The following is a 27,604-nucleotide window of genomic DNA, read 5'->3' as shown; positions in this document are numbered from 1 at the left end:
AGCTAGAAAATAGTTCCTTTATTTTTATTAGTACTCCTTACATTTCAATCTAATCTTTAAGATTGGCAAATTTATTTGTGACAAGTATTTACTGTTGAGATTATCGGGTACGTTTCTTTTACAGGATTTGTAAAATACATTCCCATCTGTTGAATGCAGATACATCATCACAGAGGAGACCGTGCATATAATTTACAAGAGATTTGTAGCAAAATTTAGAGACACACAACAACAAATGTCTCAATGTAATACTAACTTGGAACTCAGATGCAAGTTTTTCAAACTGTACATGTATTTTTAAAAAGATACAGCCTTTTAAAAATGTTTTTATATTGAAGCATTTTCATTAAGATCAAACACTTACTAAAACCAGTAAAGTTATAGCAGCAATATGGGAGAATATCTAAGCCACATGAACATTAATAATTAAAATAAAACCAAGTATGAAATATTACAATACTCAGATGTTTGTGTTAAATAACAAGGCTAAGTAACACACCAATACTTATGCCAAACCATCAAAGACTCTGGATCCGTTCACTGTATGAACAATACTGTTGTATAGTTCAAAGTTACCAAATTTAAGTGTTCAGTGCCGACCCCCCCCAGCACTGTTCTGGAGTGCTTCCTGGAGAACTCATTTCATCTTTTAGTCCAAGCCTGACTATGATCCTTCTTACTTCTTTGCTATAGGAACTGAGGATGCTTTTAAATATGGATTCCTTAAAACTAGGCTTATTTTATTTACACTATTCAAAGACTGCTTTTCCTTCCAACAACAAAATGTGCAGGAGGATTTACTACATGCTATACAATGTAAAAATAGACTTTAAAAAGCCAGAACAATGTGAGTAAAACTGTACAATGTTTGTTCCCTGCTCCAGTTCATTGCACTATTAATTTAAAATGGAGAAGTTGTCATGCCCAGAAGACTTACTGTAGGATCAGAAAATCCACGCACACACAGAGGAGGTAAATGCATACTGGTTTAGGTGTAGTGCCAAATGAAAAAATACTATGAGTTATATTCACAGAAAGCTTCTCATCACAGGAAGGAGCCTGGCTAATTCTGAAAGGCAGCCCTCTTCATGTAGGACACAGAACTGCGAAAGAACCACAAATACATCTTGATAAACATCAGTGAAGTTAATATGTATAAAAATATAATGTATATACTAAAATAATTAAATGTTGAATTCTACCCTATTAGTAACACAGTAAAATCTAGAAATCAATTGAAACCGGCAATTAAGATATCATCCTCTTCTCAAAAGATAATTAAGTGACACAACCCACTATCTTTATCTAATATTATCCAGAAATGAGTTAACTAAAGGTCATGTCTTAAACAGTGCTTTTTGAAGTGTTCTATTAGCAAAGAGAACATTAAGTAAAAGGTGACGCATGCAGTTTTATTTAAAAAATATGCACTGACAATTTAAGATTCTAGCTCTTTCTACTTCTGGTGCCTGTACTTGAATCACACAGTGGAACGATAAGACATGCCCTTCATGTGTTTCTCATTCCTGTTTCACATGTAAGACACAAACCTCAAGAGCAATCCAGCTTTCAAACCAATGCTAGCACAACACAAAAGCAAATAAAGAAGTCAGGTGTAACAATGACACAAAAACTTCAAAGGCAAGAAAACAGATGTTCTTACTTGAAATACTTGCATAATTTAAAATAGAACAAGGTGTAAATTCTTGCTTTATTAAAACAAAAAACTAGTTGTGTTTTTTTAAGCCTTTACTAGAAGCTTGAAAAATCAGATATGAAATAACAAAACAAGCTGAAAGAATGAAAATGATTCTGCTTTCATGACACCTACATTCAGAAAAAAAGCCTAAAAGAAAATACTATTAGACATATTCCATGCATTTTACTCAGTAGTAATGTGTAGCATATTATTTTTAGCACTGTGTATTATTGTCACAATTACTGTTTAAGGACAACTGGAAAAGAATACAAAATGGCAATAAATACATCTTAGAATGGTTTACTGTAAGGACACATCTGACTTCAAAGGTATTTATTTCAGCTATAAATACCTACTTATATATTATCATATATAATACTTATGTTTTAAGAATGTCACAATTATTTATGCTTACATGTGTTCTCGACTTAAGGAAGAAAAAAAAAGTGTCTAAATGTGATACCAGACAACCTATCCCTAGTATCTTGATTCTGTGTACATCTACAGGCTTACATTTCATACGTAATACTGATTTGTTCAGTAAGTAGCTATATTAAGGAACACTTGCTTCCAGCAGATTTCCTCAGATATTCCTCTTTACCCTCATAACAATAAAACCAGGTAATTCCACTGCCCACAATGCCTTCCTCAGCTTCTACTTTAAATTTGCTACGAACTGCATCCCAGCAGGTCTTCCCCATGTTGTTCCTCTGTCCTCACACCCCAAAGTGATAGGAGCTATTGTAAGTGCATTCACTGGTATGTGAATACATAAAAGCTATCTGGCCAGCTGGATGTTGGCTTTTCAAAGCCACCAGCCTTTAGCTCAATGGAAACAGCGGTTTCAGTCCTCCCACCTCGATGCAGTTCCCCACAGTATTTGTGAAATGCAGTTATTCCCACAAACCTTTTTTCTGCCTTGTGGGGTTGAAACTGACATTATTATTCAAGGCTGAAGAGATAGACATGACTGCAGAGGCATTTTCTTCTGAAAGGAACCTAAACTTGCATACCTAGAAGATTACAGATGCTACTACTTGTTCATTATTGTACTTGGCAAATATATCATAATGCAGAAAATAATTATGTTATACACGCAAGAAGAAAGACTGAAAGTTTCTGTAAAAAAAAATAAAATTCCATGGGTATAGTTAAAAGAAACATGCTCTCACTTAGGGATACGGTACCAATTCTTGTTGCGACACCTAAAACCAATGCAACCACAAGATATGACAAAAATATCTCCATCTGTGCTCCCTGCTTCACAGCTTAACTTGTGCACAAGAAACTTTGCTGCTTACTTGCTTATGTAGGTCTTTCAACAGAAAATAATACAATATTTTCAAAGCATGCTATATTTGTTAAACCATGAAAAAAGATCACTAGAAAGATCAGCACAAACAGCATTTAAACACAATGAGCTTACTAAGCTGCCAGCTTCAGCCCAAAAGTGTGCTTACTAAGATCAAGAATTTCAGTGTTGGCTTGGTATTTCTTGCCCTGTCAGCAAATGCATTCCCCCACCCTCTTCCAAATTTCAGTTTCTGTTTCATGACCCCTAGTGATAAAACACAGTAACAATATATTAAACATATTCAGAAAAAAAAATTAGCAAAATTGCAAATGCTTACTGATTTCACATTCCCATCTACATTCTAAATCTACAAAATATTGATATGAATCATATGCTGGTGGGAGAACTACGATTTACTTGCAAAGATCACGAAGTCCCTTTCATTATTACTAACTTCAGGATGGAAATGTTCACGGAAAAGTAAAAATAGACCTGAAAACCCATATAGGGAAAAAAGTCCCCTTTAAAATAATGTAGTAATAATCAGGAGTAACATGAACAAGAGAAGGTAAGTTACTGGATTGTACAAGACTCTACATAGAATATGTACATAGCCTGGCTTTGAGATACTTACCTCCGAGTAGGTACTCCCTAGGGAATAGCTCCAGGGAAGAACTAACTGATCAAAGGGAGGTCAAAATGGTGTTTTTAGTATTTTGGGAGACACAAGGGGGCGGTAGAAATTGGGAAAAGAGGATGCTCTAAAAAAGGCAAACACCAGAAATAATTTCAAAACTAATAATCCTACACAAAAATGCATATGGAAGTTGTTTTATTTTTCCCCCTAACATGAAATGGACTGAGCTGCATTGGCCTTTTTTGCTCCTGTATTATACCAGATTTGCACACCCCATGTTCTGAGTTCTGAGGATTTCTACTTGCAGCATTTCAGCATTAGCTGGCTATGAAACAAAGTGCCAGAATAATCCATGTTAACAATGGCAGTCAATAGCTGAAGTGGTTGCAGAACCTCAGTCAAGTTCCAGTCCTGTACTCCAGCTCTTGCCCAAACTGCCTTGCCAGAACAAATTTACTCAATCAAGTATTGAAGATAACAAGTATTGGATGACATCACAGAGGGGGTCTGTGTGTGTCTTCCTACATGATTCAATTTTAGTCCTTCATAAATTTCAGAAGTATTTTGTCATCTAGTTAAAGATATTCAAGATGGTGACACATACAAAACCACTAGGAAATCCAGAGAAAATATAAACTTATTTCACTGTCTTTTATTTTTAATCAGAACACCAGTGGATTTGGCAAGACTTCTTGTTAAATCAACAGTTACTGCTCAATTGTATGGTTGCATTAACTCTTCCAAGTTCACAGTGTTCTTAATTTATTTGCCCCATTACATTATGCCAACAATACTAGGGCAATTATTATCACTTTTATCCTGATATTTTTTCTTTAGATTTTGCTTCTAAACAATCTAAATAACTTTTCAATAGTAACTAACAATATGTGGGTAAGTTTATTACTAATTCTGTGCACAGCCATAACACCCACATAAGACTGCATGTTCTAATTTTTTAAATACCATGGAATAAAAACAGTGCTGCTTAAAAAAAAAAAAAAAGGACTGACTTTAAGATTTTTTTTTCTTCTTTGCTCAGTAAAATGGAATATAGAGCTAGAAACAAGGTTTTACCTGTGTTACCAAGTGCCACACTAACCACGTTTTCCATAAAGCTGCACATACCCTATAGTCACATATAAGTCACTGCCTGGTTTTTTTTCTGCTTTAAGATTGGGAAGAATGATCCTCAAAGGATCAAGAAGTTATTATTCTAACAAAACAAAGTACCTCTGGTGATATAAACGACGCATTTCAAAATTTCACTTCTTGATTAAAGCTTAATAAAAAGAAATTACATCCATTCAGTATAAGACAATAGCTGGATCAGAGAGTAAACAAATGTAAAATGAACACAATTATCACTATACCATACGGATGATTATTACTGGGTCCAGAATTTGTTATCCTCTGGCTTCTTTTGGGAAACAAATTCAAACACCTAAATTCTCATATCATTTTCACCTTGCCAAGACATTCTTATTCTTTCCAGTGAAGAGAGCAGACTCTTCAAAATGTAGGTCACTCCTTCTATTCTGAAATTCAAGGAGGATGTTGGAATTTCACATACAGAAGCTGAACTGAAGGTTGCTTTAAGTGATTGTATGGAATCATCTAATCTCCCTTTAAGAAGCTTTAAAAATAATTTCCAGACAATAGGCAAGTGGCTGGAGGTATTTTGTACCATGTATGAAGCCTCACTGAAGCTTCAGGCCAGAAGTTTCAGTAGCAGAAAAAGAGAAACGGATTACAAATTCAGAAACAATTGGAAGGCTTTGCCTGTTCCACAGAATAAATCTACATTACAACATAACACTGCCAGCCCAGCTATAAATATTTAACATATTCTAAACATAGCAATATGAATCCTAGTTGGGGCTACATTGAAAGAAAGAGTAGAAACCTGTGCTCACGAGCTTGTATGACTGCTTGCTGTTGTGCAAGGACCCAGAGAAATCAAGAAAGACTTAGTTCTGTTCAGTACTGAAATGGTAGCTGAGGGGAAATGTCAGTGTCAGTGACGCAAGTAAGTGATCACTCTTCATACTCCCGTCACTTGTATTTTATTTAGAGACAACAGTGCTTGTATATGACGACCTGTTTGATCCAACACATTTAATGTGAGTATGAAGTTTTTGTAATGGTCACATCTAGTCAGTAGAACATCCCTGGTGATTTTAAAGGCACAAGCATGCACAGGTAGGAGGGAACCTCAGCTTCAAGCTTACTAGATCATCCTGTCATATGTTCAGCTAATATACTTTCATAAGCCTTTTCTGCAGAAGATTTTGTCATTTCCCTAGGCAGCCAGTTTCTTCTCAGTATCTACTAAGCTGAAAGCTTTTCTGGACAGCTATGTCTGAAAATAAAAGCAGACACTATAAAAAGCATTCCCATCAGTTTCTAACAGATGTTTGATGAAGAGCCAGCAGCTTTAATTATTGACAACAGTTCATCCTCTTGGGTCAAAGATTCTGCCTCACCAAACTAAATAAAGTTTAGTGCCATCACCATTAAGAAAAACCTTGATCTTGAGCCTAAATGGCTCTAAGCTCACAAGCAAATACATCTGTCTAATTTCAGAAGGATTTTCAAAAAGGGTAAGTAAACAATGGAGAAATCAAAGGAATCAACTGAAAGATCTCTGCATTCTTACTGTATGTGGTAGCTCTGCAACCCTACACAAAACTCAGAAATGAGCCTCTTCCAACAGAAAGCCTGTTGGAGCTTCTACAATACTGCATGGTGCTCTCTTCAGATCTTCTGAAGCAACAGCACACTAAATTTCAAACACAAATCTAATCTGAAAGCACTTTCGAATCTCTGTGAGATGAGTGATTAGAAGTCTGTGTAAGAAATACAAAACCCTTTAAAAATCAAATGGAGGGAAATAACTGAGACTTGGAAAGCATGGTATCAAAAGAAAAGAAAAAAATTGCAGCATACGAACATGAAGCAGAACACAAGATATGTTTGTGTGCCAAATAAAAAGGCATCCACTATTCTTTTGTACACCTGCTTGTCAGATCTTGGGAATTTGATGCATATGCTAAACTTCAAACACTGAAGAAGACTGTACCATTTATATGCTGAGAAGTAAGAACATAAGCATTAGTAAGATCTAAGCAGAAACGCAGCCAGAAGAAAAATTTATAAAAAGAAATTTATCAACCTGGAAACTACCTGGAACAACTTCTTAAAGCTAAAGCAAACCTTGATTTTCAGTGTCTGACATTCTATTAATACAATGTGTAAGACTGGAAAATAAATGACTCTCACGCAAACCTTTCAAATAAAATGTGAAGAAAGCATAACAAGTAAATGTAAAATCATTTTTACTATTGACCAGAAGGCAACACTTATAATGAAGGTATAGGCACTTCGTCTAGCAAATGCATTATTACCATAGGCAGTTTGAATTCTGATTCTGAAAAACCTGTACAACACAAGTTTTTAATTATACCCATTTAACTCTGTAAGCCAGACTGCTCTGCTCCTGCTGATGTCCTTCAGCTACCTGAATGTACACTGCACCCTTTGCTGTACTATACTATCACAAAATAAATAAGTTTTATTTATGAACTATATGCTCAGAAACCTTGGACAAGTGAGAACTGTGTTTGATAGAAAAGCAACATAGTTCATGAATGCCACAGGACTACTCTCTTCAAATACACCGTGTACGTACATAAAGTTAATTTAGAATAAAAAAACCACCCCTGCTAAGAAACATACTCACCCTTTAAAATATAGTCTGTTAACAAGCTTGGCACTTTCTCACTATCCTCTTTCATGGCATGCAGGACTAAAGTGTGAAAAAAAAATATCAGATATTTAGTCATAAATCAAAGACAACACTGTCAAAAGAAACACTGTCAAAAGCTGTTTCAACTACATATAGGGATATACTACCAGATTAGTAAGAAAACCCTTCACTGGAATATGAGAAAATACAATGGAATACATCGTATCACCACCTTTCACTTGTGTAACTCTCACTGAAGGCCACAGTAGGTGGATTCAACAGACCCATTTTATGTGGTTAATTATTACAGTAAAATGTCATCAGTCATAACAACAAGGAATGAACCTCTTCCCTATAAAAAAGAATCTCTCAAAAAAGAAAGTCACCTCATCCAAAACTAAAATGTTCTTACAACTACTGGAAGGTTGGAAATCTTAGGCAAATAGTACGCTTCATTACTTATTTCCTTGACTGTCATCCCAAATCATGAAATAATGACATTTTTCTGGAGAAACACTGCTGTGAATGACCTGATGGAAATGTCGGGGAGGGGGGGGGGGATGTCCCTGAAATGGTGCACGTTAGCAGCTGTAGCTTAGAAAACTCTTAAATTCATTACTGAACTTGGCATTAACTTAAAATAATGCCAAAATGCCGTTTTTGTGACTTATATCAAGTCAAAATTGTCCAGCCTTGCATATTTCTAAAGAAGGAAAAACATCTGGCCTAGCTGCACCAAGGACAATCCCTTAGGAAGTTCTCTGGACACAATTGAAAGAATCAAAAGTACAGAATGATACTGAATAGCAGGATTTAATAAACTCCCAATTCCTCATATGTGACTCTGAACTCGAAACATAACAAGCGTTTTATTTCAATTTTGATGTTGAAGGAAAACATCAGTGTTCATAACTACAAAGTAACACAGCTTTGAAAGAAAAAACAAACAACTCCAGACACCTGCTTTACTGTCTGCCTTAACAGCAGAGAGTCAGAAATCTGCGGCTGAGGCACAGGATGAAGCTCCAACCAGCCCACAGAAGGCAATACTGTTAACACTTTACAGTGCATTTGTACAAGACATTTTGTTAATAAGCCGTCATGCACCAAAAAACATTTCCAGGAGGCTTTAAGCTCCCCCTGGTTAATATTTAATTTTTGAGAATATTTTCAAGTGAAATTTAAATATGGCAAGAGGATAAGATTTATTTGCATGAGTAAGGAGTAAACATGAAATGAAAAACTGATTTGTCACAGAATTAGTTTGAATTACCAGCTAAGGGTACCTACTTTGAAAAAATAAAGGAAATTTAATTCCTGCTTACACGTTTAATTTACTCCAGAATTTATACAACATTTATTTCCTCTTTCCAAGAAACAGCCAGTGAACCCTTTCAGCCACCTGCAGAATCACAGACCTGTGCTGCTGGAAAGCACCTTAAGACACAGTTAAATCCAAAGTCCTGATATCTGATCAAACACATTGATGTACTCTATCATCTATTTTTAAACTGTTCCTATAAACCTCAAATGAAGATGCCACTGACTCCCAGAGATGCTCTACTGTATTAACCACCTTAATAATTAAAATTTTAAAAACACAACCTTATTTTTCATGCAAATTAGAATTTTTCAAAAACTAACAAACTAGAGGACTCATAAAAAACTTTGAGGATCTGGCCTAAAAAGATGCGAAGAAAGGGGAATTTAAAGCACTGTCAAAAGTCAGGCTATTTTAAAGGCAATCAAGTGCAATGACCATACAACTACTCGTAAGTGTCCCAACATCCATTCCATTTTCTGAAAGTCATTACAATAACCTCAAAGCACTGCAAGTTTTAACAAACAAGGGTGTATCAGTTACTATAAGACAGCACTGCCAAATTCCATGGCATGCAGTACTTTCCATAAGGCCCACCTGTTGAAATAATGTGAGAACATTTACTTTCTGATACATGCAAGTTTCTAGCCTTCAAGGTTTCAGAGAACCGCTAAAAAATGTACTGTGAAGGCTCTAGAAACAAGTAAAAACTGGCCAAAATGCATCATTAAAAATCATGCACCTTTACATACATGCCGTAGGGTAAGGGGGAGGGGATAATTGCGGATTCATTGGTTTTAAGGAACCACAGTTGGAAATATAAAGAGGAAAGAATCAGTGGGGGGAACTTCATATGCTCACTTTTGGTTAACGTTTGAAGATCTTCCACTGACGGGGGTCCATTTTTCTTCTCATAAGGAATGACGGTTGTTAAGTACTGTCAAATGAAAAACAGAGTTACTTGCCAGTCCTTTCAGGAAATTCATGTCACTTGCATTTTATTTTGCAAGAATTGTAGCAACTGAAATTGACAGACACAATTAAAAGCTTTTCAAAGGATCGTACTTCACAAGTGATTAAGATTGTACCTTTCCTATTCCAAAGCTTTTAATCAAGTTTTAATTCCAAGTTATGTGATCACTTTAGAAGTTGTGCAGCTAAACACTCAATCAAAAAGTACTTAAAAAATCGGAGCTGTTCACAGTAGAACTTCTCATTAAGTTTCTTCCTCAGAGCCAGCAATAGTAAGTTTGCCTCTTCCTCCAGAAGTCAACCAGAAGTCCTTCACATATTTAAAGTCCTTCTTACAATCAAGGAAAAGCTGTAAGAAAAACCACCTCCTCTCTAACACCACTATAAATGCAGATGAACAATTTTCAAATTTGCTCTTAAAAAAACCAAAAAGTGTAAATATCATGCGAATGTCACCAGTTGCATCCAAAATCTGAAAGTAATTATTCCTTTCCAGTAAGTACATTAAAAAACCCCAAACAACACATCTTTCCAGGTAAACACTAATATTGCCTTCAAATAACTTGGGAAACTGGTAACAGTCAGCTTTTTAAAGGTTTCCAGAGCACAACTGATACAGGCTCTCAGGGTGCCTTAAGTAAGGCGTTCAGGTTTGTAGAAACGTGCTAACAAGTATTCGGGAAATAAACCCCCCCGAAAACGCAACATTTTCAAAGTCTGCACATACTGTGTTTGAAGAGCCTTAAAACAGCCGTAGGATTTTCTCAGCAACTGGTTAACTCTTACTGAGAAGCGAAACATGTCAAGAATTTTGACAGATCAAAGAGCACTGCCCAGACCAGCTCCCAAGGTGATCTACACTCCTCTGTGCAAAGAGGATCATGCTGCCCCACAGTTAGGTGAAAATGAAACCAGACAGCTTTCGCCTTCTGATGCCGTGTACTTCCAACCGAAAGGACCAAAGCAAGCCTAATTAAATGTAAGCCCCCCCCCATTTGGATTCTGCTTTTAATTCTCAATTTTAATAGCAGAGTGTGCTAACAGTTTGTTTCAAACTAACTCCATTTTTGTTGTAATTACTCTTTACCAAAATCTTTGATCAGCAGCTTTAAAAAAAAAAAGCAGTAATTTTCTTAAATCTTTTAGAATTTTCATACTTGCAGTGCAACCAAGATTTATTTTCAGATTCCTGAAGCAACCCATTTGCTCTTTTATTAAATGCCTTTAGATGACATCTTACTCTGCAGCCTGTATGAATGCATATTCTTCTTAAAGAAATCAGCATCTCAAAAGTAGTGAAAACTCTGGAATTTTACCTAATGAAAAAGCTTCCCCAAACTTCCCTCAATTTAACTTTTAAGAATTTAATAGGAACTCTATCCTGGGTTAACAGCCACAAAGCAGTAGGCAAAACATCCTTCTGTCACTCAACTTGAGAGCTAAGTGTTTTGCCATGTAACAATCTGAAAATAAGCTATATACAAGGTCTTCTCTCCTAGTAGTGGCACTTCAGTAAGAGTCAAGTGTAACTCAGACGCTGGTGAAGAGGTTCACTTTACAGAAGGAGACTTTGTGTTGCCAAGAGCAGCTATAACCGTTGCCATGTTTGGAGTGGGATCACACACCTCATGCTCAACCACATCCTCTGCCTAAAAGCCAGACAGACTTACTCCTGTGTCACTTATGGGAACCTACTGTACGGGATGTACTGACAACTCACCAAGACCCTATGCAAACACAGGGCATTTTCCTTCCTCTCTTTTTCATTTTGCATTTTCTCACATCCACCGAGTACAGCAGAGGAAAGCGTGCAACACTTCTTAGGAAACAGTCAATTTTCAATTTCTTTTCCAGCAGATGTAACCAACAGGTATCGTTAGATAACTGTACTCCTAGTAAAATTACCAGAATCAACAGCTAGATATAGGCTGCTAAATCTGCAAATGTCAGAGATGAAAGTAGATTGACTAATTCAGAAATCAGATTTCAGGCTGTCATTTTCAGCCTTCAGAACCAAGTGGCATTCTACCCTTTACTTAGACCATAAACTACTAGGAAACATTTTGCTGGACCAAATATCAATATTCGCTGTTTTCCTTCTCCTGTAAACGCCACCCTCCAATTTTCCTAATAATAATTAAAAAAAAAATTAATTTCTTTCTTAGTTTCCAGAGATCATTGTGTTTTTCTCTTCAGTACTTTGCTGCTGTAACAGTATGTCTGTATAATAGCACTACAAAAACTCACTCCCTGAATTGCTGTGTGAAGAATGACATTCTATGAAAAGGAAGAAAAGGTGACTAAAGTGTACCTTATTGACATGACCAAGTGTTAAGTCTACTGTGACCTCTAAATTTTTTATGCAGATTCGACAATATGATAAGTAATCACTCATACAAAGAGTTTGATATGGCTAAAAATCAAAATGAAGATTACTATCTTGAATTTTCTTCTGGAAATATGATCACGAAAATTGCTACCAACACTCCAATGGCTTTTAGGCAGTTGTTCGTGTGGGTTTTTTTCCCAGCTGCTTCATCAGATGGGAACAAGGAGTTCCCACTGGAAGTTTCTCTTTAAATGTTGAAAAATTCCAAGTGATTTTCACTCATGTCTCAAAAACACACACACAAAAAAGGACTACCATTTTAAAAAGGAAAGTACTCACTATCAAAAGTAATACTACCTAGGAAATAGAAAAGGTGGTAAATACCATTAAAATTAAAAGACTGGAAAGATTCCTGAAATAACTGTACAAACTTGTCATAAACTTTATGCTGTGACTTTGTGCGTATAAATTCTACCTTCTAAGGTACTAAAAAAATTGTCTGTCCTTGCATTTTTTTTTGACACAACTCCAGATTGTTAACTAATGCTCCCCTGCTAGCAGAAGACACGTGAATGGGAGTTTACAGTGATGATACACCCTGAAAAAAACACTCAAATGAGTATTCTGAGAGCAGCACTAAGCAACAGTGTCTGATAATTTTACTTTACAACTTGCTGCATAATATTTTAAAAGCAGGGCCAAGGTTTGGCAATGTGATACCAGCCAACTCCAAACAAAAAATAAATGCCGTAGAAAAATGGATTTCCAGGACTAAATCAGAAAAAAGCTGCTCTCTTTCCTACCTTCCTCTCCTTTTTTTCATGTTAAGCTCTTGTTATTTCCATGATAGGCTTTAGGATACAGGGAGGGGGAAAAAAAACCCCATAACCCTGCCAACAAGGATATAGTATAAGATAAATCAGGGGAAACATATGATCAACATGAGGACTAGCATTAGTAAACTAACTAAAATAATGACTGGAAGGGTTATCTAGTCAGTGTTACTGTTCATATATGATTATGCTACTTATGCCTAGAAAGTTAGGAGGCAGTCAAAAAAGAAAAGGTGCATTTGAGTAGACACATGTACGTAAAAGAAGTCTTTTAACCAGAAGTAAGAGGGGCTGGTATAGTTAAATATGTTTGCTTTATGAAAATAGATGATATTTGAAATAGCTAAAGATACAATTAAACAGCTGTAATTTATTACTAAGTGGTAAAGATAGCAACGAAAAGAAAAAAAAAACAGCACAGCTTTTACTTTACCATTATTGAGATAATGTAGAGTGACAAAAGCTCTGTCCAGTAAGCTCTATGCACGTGTTCAAGATCCTCAAAGCTGGGGATGAATAGCTGCATCTATGTCTTCCTGAACTCTCTCATACAAATACCTTGCTTGAGATAGAGGGTAAGTCCATGATTTGTAACCTCATGGTTCTGGAAGGACTTGAGAAGAATTGTTTTACTTACTGAACTCCTCTGCAGGATAACTGCAGTTATCTTCCAGACAAAAGCCTAATCAGCCATGACTTCTAAAGTACCAGGTAGTTTATTGCCTCAGTGGACTGACTTCTCACAGGAGTGCGGAATCTAATCCGACACAACTGCATAAACTATAATGGGTGAGTATGCATTAAGTAATGTGACATACCAGTATTCTGTAACGTATGCCAAAAGCCTGAACAACAGCATAAGCATTAACATTTTGCCAAAATACAGAATACATTTGATAAAATACACTACAGTTCGGAAACAAACAAGTATCTCTTTGAAATAAAACGTAAAAATCTTGCTACTTAGGTACCTGTAACATCTACAGTGATACCCACCGAAGCCAGGTCTCTGTGCTATATATTTCACATTTAAATTGTCAGTGAAAAGACATGAACTTGCCGATGGCTTATGCATTTTATATCAGTAACTGCATTGCGCACACTTGACTGCTTTTAAGATCATGCAGTTTTCAAAGGCAGAAAGACATACAGCAGAGCCCATGCATTTTCCAGATGCTACTCTGTTTTTGGATCTATCAGCTCTGAACATCTGAAGAACAAAGAAAACAGTTCTTCTTCAGTTGGAGTTGGTACCCAAATCCTTCAGGCTAAAGGTAGTTATGTCTAACCTGACACATACTCTTTGATTGGATATTAGATTTTTAGAGACATGCAAGGTATTTGAAGCATGTGTTATGATGCCAAAACAGACTTTTTGTCTTGTGTAAGAAACAAGGGTTATTTTTCCAGTGCATCAGGATATCAAATCCTGTCTCGAGCTGTTGAGGAGAGAAAGAGACTGTAAGCTGATCAGAGTCCTGAGGCAAGGAAAGAGTACAGATCCCAACATTTTTGTCCTATGTTTTTCGATCCCAGCATTTATCTTCAACTACTGTCAATTTTCAATAGCTCAGCTCCTACCGAAAGAGCAGGCAAAGAATGAAGAAAAGAGAGAAGATAGCCCAGCACCTGTTTCTCTCCACCCGAGTTTCCAAAGGTGTGGCGGAAGCCATTCTGTATGACATTTGAGATCCCTTCCATGCTGAAGCGCTACAAGTAGTGAAAACATAGCAGAAAGAAAAAAAGGGACAGAGAAAAGTTCAGAAGACTATTAACCAACATTTATCAAGACTATAAAAGACGAATGACAAAGACAAGCTCTAAGATGTATTTCAGCACATTTCTATTTCTCATTCATCTACTTAATTTTTTTAATTGAAAAGCAAAACTTGTAATGACAGTTAAGCAGCATATCTACATCAAAATTTAATCAAACGAAGTCTTCACACTGCAGACCCAGAAAGAGACTTGTCTTTTAAGGCTGTTTCATTTTGAAATGTAAAAAATAGTATTTCTGCAAGTTTAGTTCCCAGTATAATCTCTTTTAACATTTGTGTTTCAGCAATACACTTTTAGAGACACTGCTGATATCAGTTTTTCAGATTTTGAGCACCTAACCTACTAGAAACATTATTCAGAGGTAATAATTTTCAGCCACACCTCTTTAAAACATTTTATGCTTTCATGCTTCCTTTTCCAGAACTGAAGCAACAATTAATATTCTCCATTTTCTTTGTAATATGATAAAATATACACAATGAGTTAAGAACACATCCATATTAATTTCAAGCTCCATTACACAGAATCATGGAATACAAGTAAAGAAAAATTAATACATAATCCAACCATTTTTTTCTTCAACACTGTAAACCTTCTTGCTTGCTGGAGAGACAAGTTAAAAAAAAAAAAATATCAAAACAATTTTGATGTTTAGCACGAGATATAAAAATCTGCAACTGACAAGAACATAAAAAGAAGAACCCGTCAAGCTGCTGACACAGGGCAGTATGACGTGCACACCTCAGCACACTTATCTGAATGTATTTATTTATGGGAGGGGGGAATAAAATGTGCTGGAATACAGTATTCATTTGTCTTCTAAAGCACAACGAGGTCAGTAAATAGACATAGATGTTGCCAAAGCCATCTTAACTCTTTGAAGATATCCTACTTAAAGGAACTGGTATCTTCAAGCCTTGACTATTTCTAATTACTCCCTGGTCTGGCCTTGTGAGAGAGGCAAAAGTTTTAGAAATCTAAGAAAGTGATTCACCCAAAGACTGTATCAGGGACAGAGAATTAAAGTCTGTCTTTATTAAAATGCAATTACGGTATCTACAGGAGAATTTATTTTCTGAAGAGTATAAGAAGTTAACCTTACTTCCAAGCTTTGTACTTAAATGGGACTTCATTATAGTTTGTTAATAAAATTACTAATTTATACATGATTTATTAACAGAAACTCGCTCTTCACAAAGTTACTAGAACATACTATCTGTATGCACATTCTCAGCACTTCCTTAAAAGATAAAAGAAAAAAAGGAGCGTTGAACGAAGGAAGCTTACACCTCTTTCTGGAAGAAGGCTCTCAAATCTGTACTTGGTGATAGTGAAAGCTGTTTTCATAGGAACCACACATACACAGCCCACAGTCTTACTTGGGTGCTAGTTTGTTCAATCCCTCTCACAAAACAAATGTCACTCATCTATCTCTTGAAGCAACCAAATACGAAATGTCTTATATTGGGACCACGTATATATACAGTTATATTTGAAAGCATCAATCAAGACTCTAAACTTGAAACTAACCAGAATAGCTTATGAATCATTTGACTCCAAGTTTCAAAACCAAGTAATTATTTTTCTTTCTACTTACAATATAACTTTTTGCCTTTCCATGACCTAGAACCAAAAAGGAGTAAATTTGCACCTTTCACTGTGCTCCTGCAAAGGGATGACTATTCTGTTTTGTTTTCCAGACATACACTTAGTTAGAGTTCCATTAAAACTTAGCTATGTATGCAAACACTTTTCATTAGACAGACAAGATCAGAACTCTATTTCTGCTATATCACAGGTATCTTATTCTTGTATGTTTAGAAACAGATTCTGAAGAAATAATATTTCATTGCAAACATTTATTTCTTATGTTGAAAAACAAACCCCAAAGCTTTCCAATGTCAAACTGAAGCATTCTTTCTGGGACTTAGCCAAGACTTACAATACATTAACCACATTTTATAGGTCCTATAAGAGACACTAAGAAATTCTAACATTAATATCCCACTGAAGTATTTTAAAATTACTCCAGACAGGTAAGAAAGAAAAAATGGCATTGACAAGATAATAACCTAATTTCTTTCATTCTCTGCCTCCTATTATTCAAACTCTGTTTGAAAGACATTCTTCCTTCTGTTGCTATGTTCAGTAAAGAATAAACCAAATTACCGGCTCCTTGTACACCTGGCACTACACTTTGGCCTCACCTGTGTCTCTCGTTGGATATAGTAACTCTGCTGCAGGTTTCAAGAGATCCAGAATAAAGCCTCTAAATTTTTTCCTACCTAAAACCCAACATGATCAATAAATACCTGTTCAACTACATCAGCAATAATACTGAATTTCCTGCAAGACTAACAGTGGTACACACATACTAAAACTCTCATAGCGAAACCAAACAGACAAATGAGATAAAAGCCTACTGACAACAGAACAGAACGTCCAAGGACAGTATTTTTTGCAGGAAAGGTATGCTGATTCCAGGCTAATTTGCAAACAATAAAAAAACACATTTCAGGAGTATGACAGGAATAAAATGTTACATGACCTTGTGAAAACATACTTGCAATAGAAAGTGCCTAAGCCTTGGCTGCAAATGAAGGCATGGAAGCAGGCATACCAGGTATCTTGATATAATCTAGGACTACTGCTTCCCATAGGGAAAAAACAAAAAATATTTTAGATGTAGAAATAGTTACAAAAATTTTCTTACTGTTCCAGGCATATGACCTCTTTCTTGTTTGCAATTCTGAGGACTACCATTTTTCAGCTTCTTTTTCTTCTTGGCTGTTTCTTTGTGTTCTCTCTGTTTGTTTTGTACTTCGATGAGGACAGAAATGAAGCTGTTTTTCACTTCCTTCTCAAACTCCAACTCATCTCGCAGAGCCAACTGCTGTACCAGTTCCTCAGAATAATCCTTAATAGCAGTCTCAATTTCTTCTAGCAGTTCATTTAACTCAGCAACAGACAGTCTTTTTACTCCTATAAACAGTTTATATAAAAAGTAATCTGTCAAGATTTTAAGCATGAGAATACTTGTGGGAATTACAAGCAAAAAGGTACTCTGAAATTTTTCAAAACAACAAATTAAATTCTAAAACCACCTAGAATAAAACAACATTCCTAAAGGAATAAACACATCACAGAGGCAACCAGATGGTTCAACTTCTTATTTCTGGGAAATTGGAGACAATCTACAAATATGCAGAGCACGTAGCTGTTAAGGAAGCTAAAGTGAGCACTAAACTTCTAATACTGACACCTCTGTTAATATTAACTTTCCACTGACATTCACTGTTCAAAGCAAAAGCTCTCCATATTTTCTCTCATCCTTGGATTTTTCATCTACAGCAATACTGAAACTATACTCTGTGAGCAAGGGAATCTTCTTGGGAATATTGCTAAGGTATGCATGCATATTCATAGAAGGTTGAACAAAGCTTTTATAATATTTTTAGATGCATTCAGAGGAAAAACCAACAAAATCCTCTAGATTTTCTTTGTCTAGGGATTGCAGTCAAAAGCATGGCCTTGTATTTCCTGAAACAAGAACCTAGATCAAAATTAACTGACAGGCTCATTTCAATCAAAAATTAGCATTAATAGCTTTGAGATAGCATGAGACTGAATTGGTCAAAGCTAAATCAGAAGCCTGTAAAATGTCAGTTTGGAAACAAAAAAACCTCTCCAGGTTTGCATTTTAAAGGTACTATTGGCTCATGTGTTACAAAGAGTGAAATTATGACTAAGAAGAATGTTCTGAGGCTTGCCTGAGTTAAAAGTTAGCATGTTCTTTGAGGACTGCTTTCCACTCCCAGTTAAGTCTGACACACCTAGGAAGTGAGTAAGTCCCAGCACTTGCTACGTCAAAGAATGTTGTTTTCACTGGCATCTGAGAAAGAGCTAGCCCTGGTTACGCTGAAGGGTATACAATCTGTTTAAGGACACCGCATATAGGTTTGACATTATTTGGTTATATTGAATTAGTCTAGTAGACGTCACGTCTAAAAAAATTGCTATATGGGGAAGTGCCTACGGACAAGTGCTGAGAAATACAAATAAGGCCACAAATGATGAAAAGTATAGCTCTTGGATGCATCAAAGGTAATAGGAGAAACATGATTTTCCTCTCTAAAATTACAGCAGGGAAAACTGATTGGAGAAAGCTCCTTGTCATTCACTTACTAAAGAAAAAGAAATGAAACCTGTTAAGGCAGTTCTCCAACAAGGAGACACAGTTTTTCAGAGTAACTTAGGTCTTAAAATCTGTTCAAACACTGTAACAGTATTGTATGCTTAAGGATCTAATTTTCAAGTAGTTTGAACCGTCCATCGCCTATATTGTTGTGTAAACTATTCCAAGTATGTAGCATGCAGGTTACAGCCTCTACTCGTAACACTGATCTTGGCTATTTTCACAGTTATTGCACGTATCACAGTAGGTCTTACTACAGCAGTAACCGTGTCAACTCTGGTTGTCAGCAACAGCAAATAGCAACATCAGCTCAAACGTAAGTGGGGGGAGAAAAGTAAATTCAGCGACAAGATTATTTGGTGGTCTGTGGGTGCAAATTGCAGAATAGGCCTCAGAGCTTGTGAAACTGAGTGTACTGCAATGTAAAAATTAATATAAGTTTCATATGCATTCAGTACAAAGGACGGTCTAGTAAGCATAGTTTGCACCACTGTTTTGTTTTTGTGAAAGAAGACTAGAGAAAACACCAGTGAGTCCCAGCACTTAAGAACCAGCTTCACAGGCTAAGGAACAGTTGCTCCAAAACCACGTGCAGGTTACCCAACCGCAATTCTGACTTGTTTATGATAGATCAGTCGTTGTTATCAAAGCCTATGAAAGGTCTACACAGGAACTACCCAGCTGACACAGGTGAGTGAGGACAAGAGTAATTTAAATGCAGACTTCCTGGATTAAATCTTATATATGCAGGCTAAAGGACTCACCTGTGTAACCAGAACCGTAACTGGCTTTATTTTTGACTGTCTTAATACATGTCTTTTCCTATCCCAAAAAAAAGTAAACACAAGCTTTGATTTCCTGTTCTCAATCCTAAACACTAACATAGCTGACGCGTCTTATAAAAGCCAGACAGGTTCTAGGAAAACCCTGCAACAACTTCAGAGTGATGCAGACTAACTCTGAAGCAGCTTTGCACACAAAACAACTCAGCAAGAGCTTTTAATAAAATAGTGACCTGAAAGACATGAAAAGAGATTCTGAGAAACTAGTGAAGCAAAGTTAAATTATCTGACAAAGTAACTCAAGGCATTGGTTGGTCAAGGCTGACCTTTAAACCGTAAAGAAGCAACAGACAAGATGAACCCCTGTGGCAAAGCAAAATAAATATGATATGAAATACCAAGCAAACTTGATTAGCTCCAAACCTAAGGACATATGGAACTGTCAGAAAAGCAGGAAGCCCTGCTGAGCAGAATACACTTCACTTCCACATTCCTGAAATTTATGTGTTGAGACAGCCAAGAGTTTAACCATGAAAATGGGATCTTCCTCCATAAATCAGAAGCGTAGCAGAAACTCTAAGTCATGTCACAAAAGGTCAGCCAGTCTTCTGAATCTTCTACAGAATCCACATTGCTGACCCAGATTACAGGAAAGAAAGCACAAAACTTCCTACGAGGGATCAGAGTAGAAGGACCACCCAGCAAACGTTGTGTTCCTATTGCCTTCTAGCATTGATTTTGACAAATATACAGATGAAACAAATTTCCATCATGAAACTGACTAATCATAGGGGTTTCTTACATACAATTCCACCTGCTACCATGAAACTACACACATAATTTTTCCTTTTCTTTTGTATAGGGAAGAACAGATGATTTCCTTTGAGTAGAAGATACAAAGTTTGGGGTTTTTTTCCCCCGAACTTTTAAGCTTTTTGAAGAGGAATGGAAGGGCAGGACAGAGAAGTATGCAAGGTCCTTATGGGCAAAAAAGGCAGCAGTTGCCTTATTTTTGTGCTACTGTAGATCAGTGACCGAAACAGTACCAAAGAAACACCATTTTCTTTCTTTATAACATATCTTTCAAAAGCTTTAACTAATCTTAAACACAGTGTACTGGCCTCAAGAAAGTATCTCACTTTACAACACAGAAATTAATGAAGTTTAAAAAAAAAAATGACGGACATCACTTTACCTATGAAAGGACCTCATTCCAGAGAGTCAGGCTTCAGCATATTTGCTTTAATTTGATATTCTCTGAAGTTTTATTTTTATTCTAAGTTATGAATGCTGACAAAGATAAGTCTTCTATTTATCTTCTAAATCCAGGTTATCCTTTCAGGGCATTTTGAAAGTATTTTTGAATGAAGGTACTTCGTAAGAAAGACTAGCTGTAACTCAAACACATGGCAAACTTACGTTTTAAACTATTTTCAATAAGCATAAGAACAAAATGTTAAATATCACTTACTTTCTTCATAGCTGTTGTTCGTACTGGATCTCTTGAGTGTCTGAATTTCCTGGGAAAGTATGGAGAGCCGATCTGATTGTGTGGGAGTTTCATCGTCTTCTGGATCAGGTGATTCCTGCATCATTTCCTCTATTTCTTCAATCACCTTCAAAAAACATGAAAACCCTTCTGAACCCCCCCTGCACGAAGAGAAACAGACTGCGCCTTGAAGCAAAGCTGTTAAGACATTAAGGATTTTTTCACTTTCTATTAACGAAGATGCTGATGGATGAAACTAACACCAAGACTGGATGGACAAGAATCAACAAAATCTTATTGACCTTTCCTCCCCATCTTTGCTCTCTGAGAATAAGCCTACCTTTTCAAAGTCAGTCGGTGATCTCATAACAACCAGTGTCTTGAAACTACACAGTTATTTCTATATGAAGGTACACATGGTTCTGCTTAAGAGAACCGAACTAAAGAGTGAGCTGGAGTACCTTTCCTGAGTATTTAGTTGAAGGAAAACAAAACAACAGAAATCAATTACCTTCCCACCACCCATTTCACTACAGTTCTCTAAGCCAAAAAAAAAAAAAAAAAACCCGGGCTCTAAATGACCAGAAAATCTACTGTGCTTATGAGAAGTTTTATGAACTAAGTCATCATAACCTGAAGCTGTTTTGCAACCCTGGGAGTAAGATCTGAGCCAGACGGAAAGTATGAGAACAGAAATCCCATGCATAGAGGGCGTACTTTACAGTAGAGAAATGACCATATTTTATAGACTAAATTCTTAACTGAACAGCTGAATAAATAACACATCGACTTTTGCAGGTTTAAAGGCTGTACACAGTGCTGAGATTCACCTCACAGTAAAAAAAAAAAGAGCTGAGGGAGTTTAGGCAATCCTGTCTCTTGCACTCTTTAATAACCATGTTCATCACAGTTCGCAGGTAACCATTTAAACGACAGGAAAATATATTCTTGTTTGCTTACTAAAGCAAGACCTGAATGGACAGTCATTAACCTTACTCAGAAGGGCAATTTTCAAGATAACTGAAGTCAATCCATGGACTTGGAACAGAAACCTTTAGACACTAAGCAATTTGAAAGCTTAGTCGTAGAACTGTTGATGTGCCCTCGTATTAGGCAAAAACATCAAAGAATTACTGCTAACCACAAAGCCACGTGAAGCTATGAACAGCCACACAGTCACGCTGGAAAACTACAAACTCTACAATACCAACATCCTGAAAATATTTTTGCTTTTTAACATATGTATTTAATTTAGTAGTATTTCTGACTAATTTGGGCTAAGAAATCTGTAAAGATTTCAAAGACCCTGGGCTATCAACCTCACCTGAAGCACAAGAATACTTTCCAAACCTGAATCACATAGTAATATTTCACACATTATTACAAGCCTAAATAAAGAACACTCAAGCAGCTTAGCTATGGTGAACAGCAAGGAAGAACAAACAAGTAATTACAGGCTAAAAGAAAATACACCAGCAACACTGTCTTTGCTGAACACCTTACCTGCTCTGCTGTGAAGAGCGGTTCGTCATTGATGCAGGAAACAATGATAGAATGCATATCCAACTGTTCTCTCAGCTCTTCATCGTCTGACAGGTCAAGGTTCAAGTTATCATTTACCTAAAAATACATATTAACATATATATACATGTTTTTGTGTGCGTATATGTAAAAAACACATGTACATATATAAAAAAAGGGAAGTGATCATTGAATTTTAAGAATGAAACAGATTCCTTGTCCATAATAATGGAATCAATGATTCTTGCTGTCAAATACCTGAAAACTGAGATATCTGAAATTAAAACTGCAATTGGAGAAAGTTAAAATAGTTATCAGTCTTTAAATATCTTCAGCATATAAAGACTATATACACAATGACATGGAGATATATGCATGGAGGGCAGTCAACCCAATGTAAATACTTAAATGAACATAGACATTTGTCAGTGTGGGGTGCAAACCTACCCATAATCTCTAACATCACACAAACCTGCTATTTCACATGCTTTTATAGTTCTACTTTTTCACATAATAAAAGATGCAACAAAAATGTTTTAAAAACCAAAACCTGGTTATCACCCCAGATTATTTTAAATGTATATTGTTGAGTATCTCAGGGTCTTTTCCAAAAAAAAGAGAAGCAATGCTGTTCCCACACTTATGCCATCAAATTATGCTCATCCGTCAAAAGCCACAACCCCTAACTTTTGACATTTTGAGCTCAATCACTTTAACTGATCTTTGGGCTAATTTACAAGCATTATAACTAGCTGCATGAAGTCCTTGGTCTCACTGTATCAGTTTTCAATTTTTGTTGCAACTCCTCCAATCTTCCCAGTTTCTTCAGAAACCTTAATAGTTTTCATATTCGTTTTGAAGATGTTACTGGTATCTCCAGACAGCTAGTCTATAGGGAAAAACATACTATCTGTATTACTGCAGCCATCAGAATGAAGTCAAATGTCCACTTTTTTCCAGAATCTGAATTCCAATAACCATGCAGTGACAGGGCTCCACCAAGAGTATCTGTTACTTGCTGCACCAATACACCCCAGTGTCCACATTCTTTAATGTCTGCAGTCCTCAAATGTTTTCCCATGTATATAGGATTACAACAACTACAGGCTAGTAAGCAAGGATAATAGTTTATCTAGAAGGAGGTTAGCTTCCCCTCCTGACATTCCAGAAACAACATTTTGAGAGACTATCAGAATATATTCTGATAATTTAGGCTAATAAACCACCTCAAACAGCCCAAGCTACAGCTGATGCCAAAAGGACCACGTGGCCTTCCACCCAGACGCATTTTATGCCTCTTTCTGTTCTCACACTACCAGAGAATGACCTGTTCAAAAATAATCTAACAAAAATACATTAAACAAGCAATTGCATAGTGCTGTCCCTTGTACCACTGCACAACACTTCCACTCAAGTACTTCTTTCACCGTCAGAGCTGTATAAAAGTGTTCACAGATCTGTGATGTGAAGCAGCAGAGATTAGATGAATCAGCCTCATTCACTTTACATTTTTTTCCTACTAAAATGGGAAAAGAAATACTTTAAGCACAAGTTCAACAGCATATTATTAGCTTCAAATGCATCAAGGAAGTGTTGCTTAGCTGTTAGTATTCATTGTAAGAAAGTTAAAACAAGCTACTAGCTGGTCCATATGCGCTGTCACATATCCAGAAATACTGCTGAAACACAGGGAAGGAGAGATAAAACCTATGTCAAATGCTCCCAAACAGATGGGCTTTACACATCAAAAGGCATGCCAGGTGGAGTGAAAGCTGAATAAACTCGAGCTATGTTTAATCCATGAACTAATTTTCCCTTTACTGGCAGCATACCTCAGATGCTTTCTAACCCAGCAACACCACTTTTTTTCATGTAGTTCCTCCACAACCTCCGGCAAGGAACTTACAAAAAACTATGTGCAACATTTTTTTTAATATTGTATCTAGTTCCTTACCAAGAAATCCATCAGTCTTCCAGTCCATTTTTCAGTCACACAACAAGGTCATATAGCACGGGGGGTTGTAAGCCTTCTTACTTTAAAGGTAAAGATTTAATTACTCTAAAACCACTCAGAAAATCTGACTCTAATAAAAATCAGAATAAGCACAAGTAAAATACAAGGGATAATCATCAGACTCAGATTGAGAGAGGGTGTTCCAGAGTGCCATCCTCCCCTGCTGAACCCCAAAGTATCCTCTTCAGCAGAACAATCTTTGCTCTTGCCACAGTACAAAGCAGCAGCCATTATATAATGGATGGCAGCAGTCAAGTATTGCCCTATTCTCAGGTTACACACATAGATATTTTTACAACATAACTCAGCTTCACTAGGTTTAAAAGATAAACCGCTCGTTTCCTCAGAAGACCTGGGAGATGGGAATTCTCCCTAGCTTCTCCTCCTGAAGCATTTTAATCCACTTTTAAGATCAGAGGACAACCCCTTCTATAAACCTCTCTGAAGCTCTTCCTTCCCTGCTTCCTCCCCAGACAACTATTCTACTTGTTAAATAAGGAAAAACAAAACAAACTTTTGCACTTCAGTGTCTCCTGGGTCACCTTTCCTGTAAAATAAGCCTCTTTAGTCTCCACTGACTACAGAAGAGATGAACTTAAAGAAAGTCCACACCGGATTTTCTAAATCAGAGTACTCCCACTTCTTTTCCTCCATGACCCAGAACAGTGCTCAACACGAAGAAGACTGTAGAAAGACTTTATGTGAAACACTTTCTCATTTTACATTTTTTTCTATCATGCTCTGGCTCTAATGAACACCCATCTAAAACTAACCCCAAATTACTCCAACCCAAGGAGATGCAAAACTTGTATCTGTGGTTCGTTGATTTTTTTCATGTTAAAAACCTCTCATGTATAATGCCAAGCACAAAAAATATTTTAAGGCACTTAATAACAACACTCTTTTACGCAAATGCAAATTGTTTTATTTCTGTACTGAGTATAAAAGATCCAAAGAGGGTACTTCTGCTGATCAGAACTTACCCCTTTTTCTGAAAGATTCAGTGTTGGCAAGTGCAAAGCTCTGGTGTGGGAAGATTTCCAGTCAACTGGCATTACGTTACCATAATTATCAGTCAAAGCGTTCCAAATCCTGAAGAGAGGAATAAAGGAACAAAAATGTAGACCTTAAAACAAGCAGCAACTGATCAGCAGTAAACATATTTGTAATGATAATGTATTTCTATCAACAACTCTTTCCTTCTCTAAATATTCATCTGCAAGTTACTAACAATATTTTTACAATGCTTCGAAGCTCAGAGAAAATATTGTTTTGATAAACCTAATTCTTTTCCCCTTCTTAAACCAACAGTGTATGCACAGCAGTGAAATAAAACAATGTGATGAAGAGACACCTTCTTTACTAATTATGTAACCGTACTCACAATCTTTTGGGGCATGGATGAGCCTCTGCTCTAATGACATTTGAGTTCAGCTATGATTTCCGCACCTAGTGTTGTTCGTTTCCCTTGACTTTTGCACATTAAAATCAGGAATTAGCAGAGGTCGAGCAGCAAATTCTGAGCTAAACCTTTCTTAATTCCTTTCCATTTATCACAGAATACCGAACATGCACAAAGTATACTAAAATTGTGCAAGAGTTTAGTTTTACCCAGAAGTACGATTGAGGAGCTCAGCCCACCACTTGTCTACGGGTTACAACCTCTCCGGCTGTGCCAGCATCTTCGCACGTGCAGCCCCATTCTGGCACACCAGTTCGGGCTTTGGAACAGAGCAGCCCCGGCAGCGGGTCGGTGCCCCAAGTCAGCTCACAGAACCACCGGTATGGGTGATGCCGGGGGGCGATGCTGGGGTGCAGGCGCAGGGTGATGCCGGGCGATGCCGGGGGTGCAGGCTCGGGGTGCAGGCACGGGGTGATGCCGGGGGTGCAGGCACGGGGTGATGCCGGGGGTGCAGGCACGGGGTGATGCCGGGGGTGCAGGCACGGGGTGCAGGCGCAGGACGATGCCGGGGGGCGATGCCCAGCGAAGCCAGAGGAACGGCTGGGGCTGGTGCGGCGGGGCAGGCACAGCCTCATCCCTGCCTGGCATCTCTCTCGGTTGATGCTTCCCAGACCTGACCTCGCTGCTCACACCACAGGCATTCAGCCCTTTGCTAACGTGATTTTTTTTTGTTTTGCTTCTCAGAAGAGGACATACCATTCAGTTACCTCAAAGTACGAGAAAAACCGCAGTGTTTTTAACGAAGATAAACTGACTGAAATTTGCTGTAAAATAGCAAGTATAAATACCCGTACAAGAGGTATTTTACATACAAATACTTTCCAGACGGGAAAGCAGCACAGATCGCAAAGGCTCTGCAGCTCAGGGGGAAACCCAACGACACTGCTGCGGCTGAGATTCTGTCCTTCACCCGCTCCCCGCACCTCCCGCGTCCAACTCCAAACACAACCCGCGGGCAGCCGGCACGGAGCCCAGCACACGCGGCCCGCGGCCGCCCCCCCCGGCGCTGCCCGGGCTGCCCACACACCCGCCCGCCGGCCCCGGCTCCAGCCGCCCCCAGGGGCGGGGAAAGGCCTCACCGCCCGGCGAGCGGCAGCCGGAGGGGCAGCGCCGCTCGCCAGCGCCGGGGCCCGCGCCACCCGCCGGCGGTGCCTCGGGCCGGGCCTGGCCTCCTGCCCCTCGGCTGCGGCCGCTCCCCGCCGCCCCGGGCCCGCACTCACTCGTCGTCCTGCAGGGCGCTCTGCTCCGTGAGGGGCCGCAGCGGAACGCGGCTCTCGCCGCTGCCAGCCCGGGCCTGCGGGGGCTCAAAGCAGAAGGACAGCTTGGCCCCTAGATCCGCGCCGCCCCAGCCGCCTTTGTCGCGGCCGGCCTCGGCGCCGCTCCCCGCCGCGGGCTGGAAGCCCGAGAAGTCCTGCCAGTCCCCCGGGTCTCGCTGCGAGGCCGCGGCCGCCATCGCTGCCGCCGCAGCTGGCGACGCGGGGCTGCGCGCTGCCGGCGCCTCCCGCAGCTCGGGGCGCGGCCTGTGACGGCGG

General features: G+C 38.0%; 1 protein-coding gene across 3 annotated transcripts; it reads right to left on the bottom strand.

Annotated features, from left to right (window-relative positions):
- Nucleotides 1–3: 3 nt before the first annotated feature.
- On the bottom strand, nt 4–27,604 carry FEZ2 (fasciculation and elongation protein zeta 2). Of its 3 annotated transcripts, XM_040611975.1 has the most exons (10): nt 27,293–27,604; nt 25,594–25,702; nt 22,579–22,695; nt 21,058–21,202; nt 17,323–17,591; nt 14,460–14,540; nt 9,558–9,633; nt 7,370–7,435; nt 1,551–1,580; nt 4–1,103 (listed from the first exon to the last, which is right to left on the bottom strand). In XM_040611975.1, the coding sequence occupies exons 1-9, from the start codon at nt 27,523–27,525 to the stop codon at nt 1,570–1,572; spliced, it is 1,107 nt and encodes a 368-aa protein (XP_040467909.1). In that variant the 5' UTR covers nt 27,526–27,604; the 3' UTR covers nt 4–1,103; nt 1,551–1,569. The 3 variants fall into 3 exon arrangements, with proteins under 3 accessions (XP_040467909.1, XP_040467908.1, XP_040467910.1); XM_040611974.1 differs by lacking the exon at nt 1,551–1,580; XM_040611976.1 differs by lacking the exons at nt 1,551–1,580; nt 14,460–14,540 and having other exon boundaries at nt 27,293–27,602.

Source organism: Falco naumanni, chromosome 12, assembly GCF_017639655.2.
Source record: "Falco naumanni isolate bFalNau1 chromosome 12, bFalNau1.pat, whole genome shotgun sequence".
NCBI lineage: Eukaryota > Metazoa > Chordata > Aves > Falconiformes > Falconidae > Falco > Falco naumanni.
The sequence above is the reverse complement of the archived record's forward strand: the minus strand, read 5'-3'. Positions and strand labels throughout refer to the sequence as shown.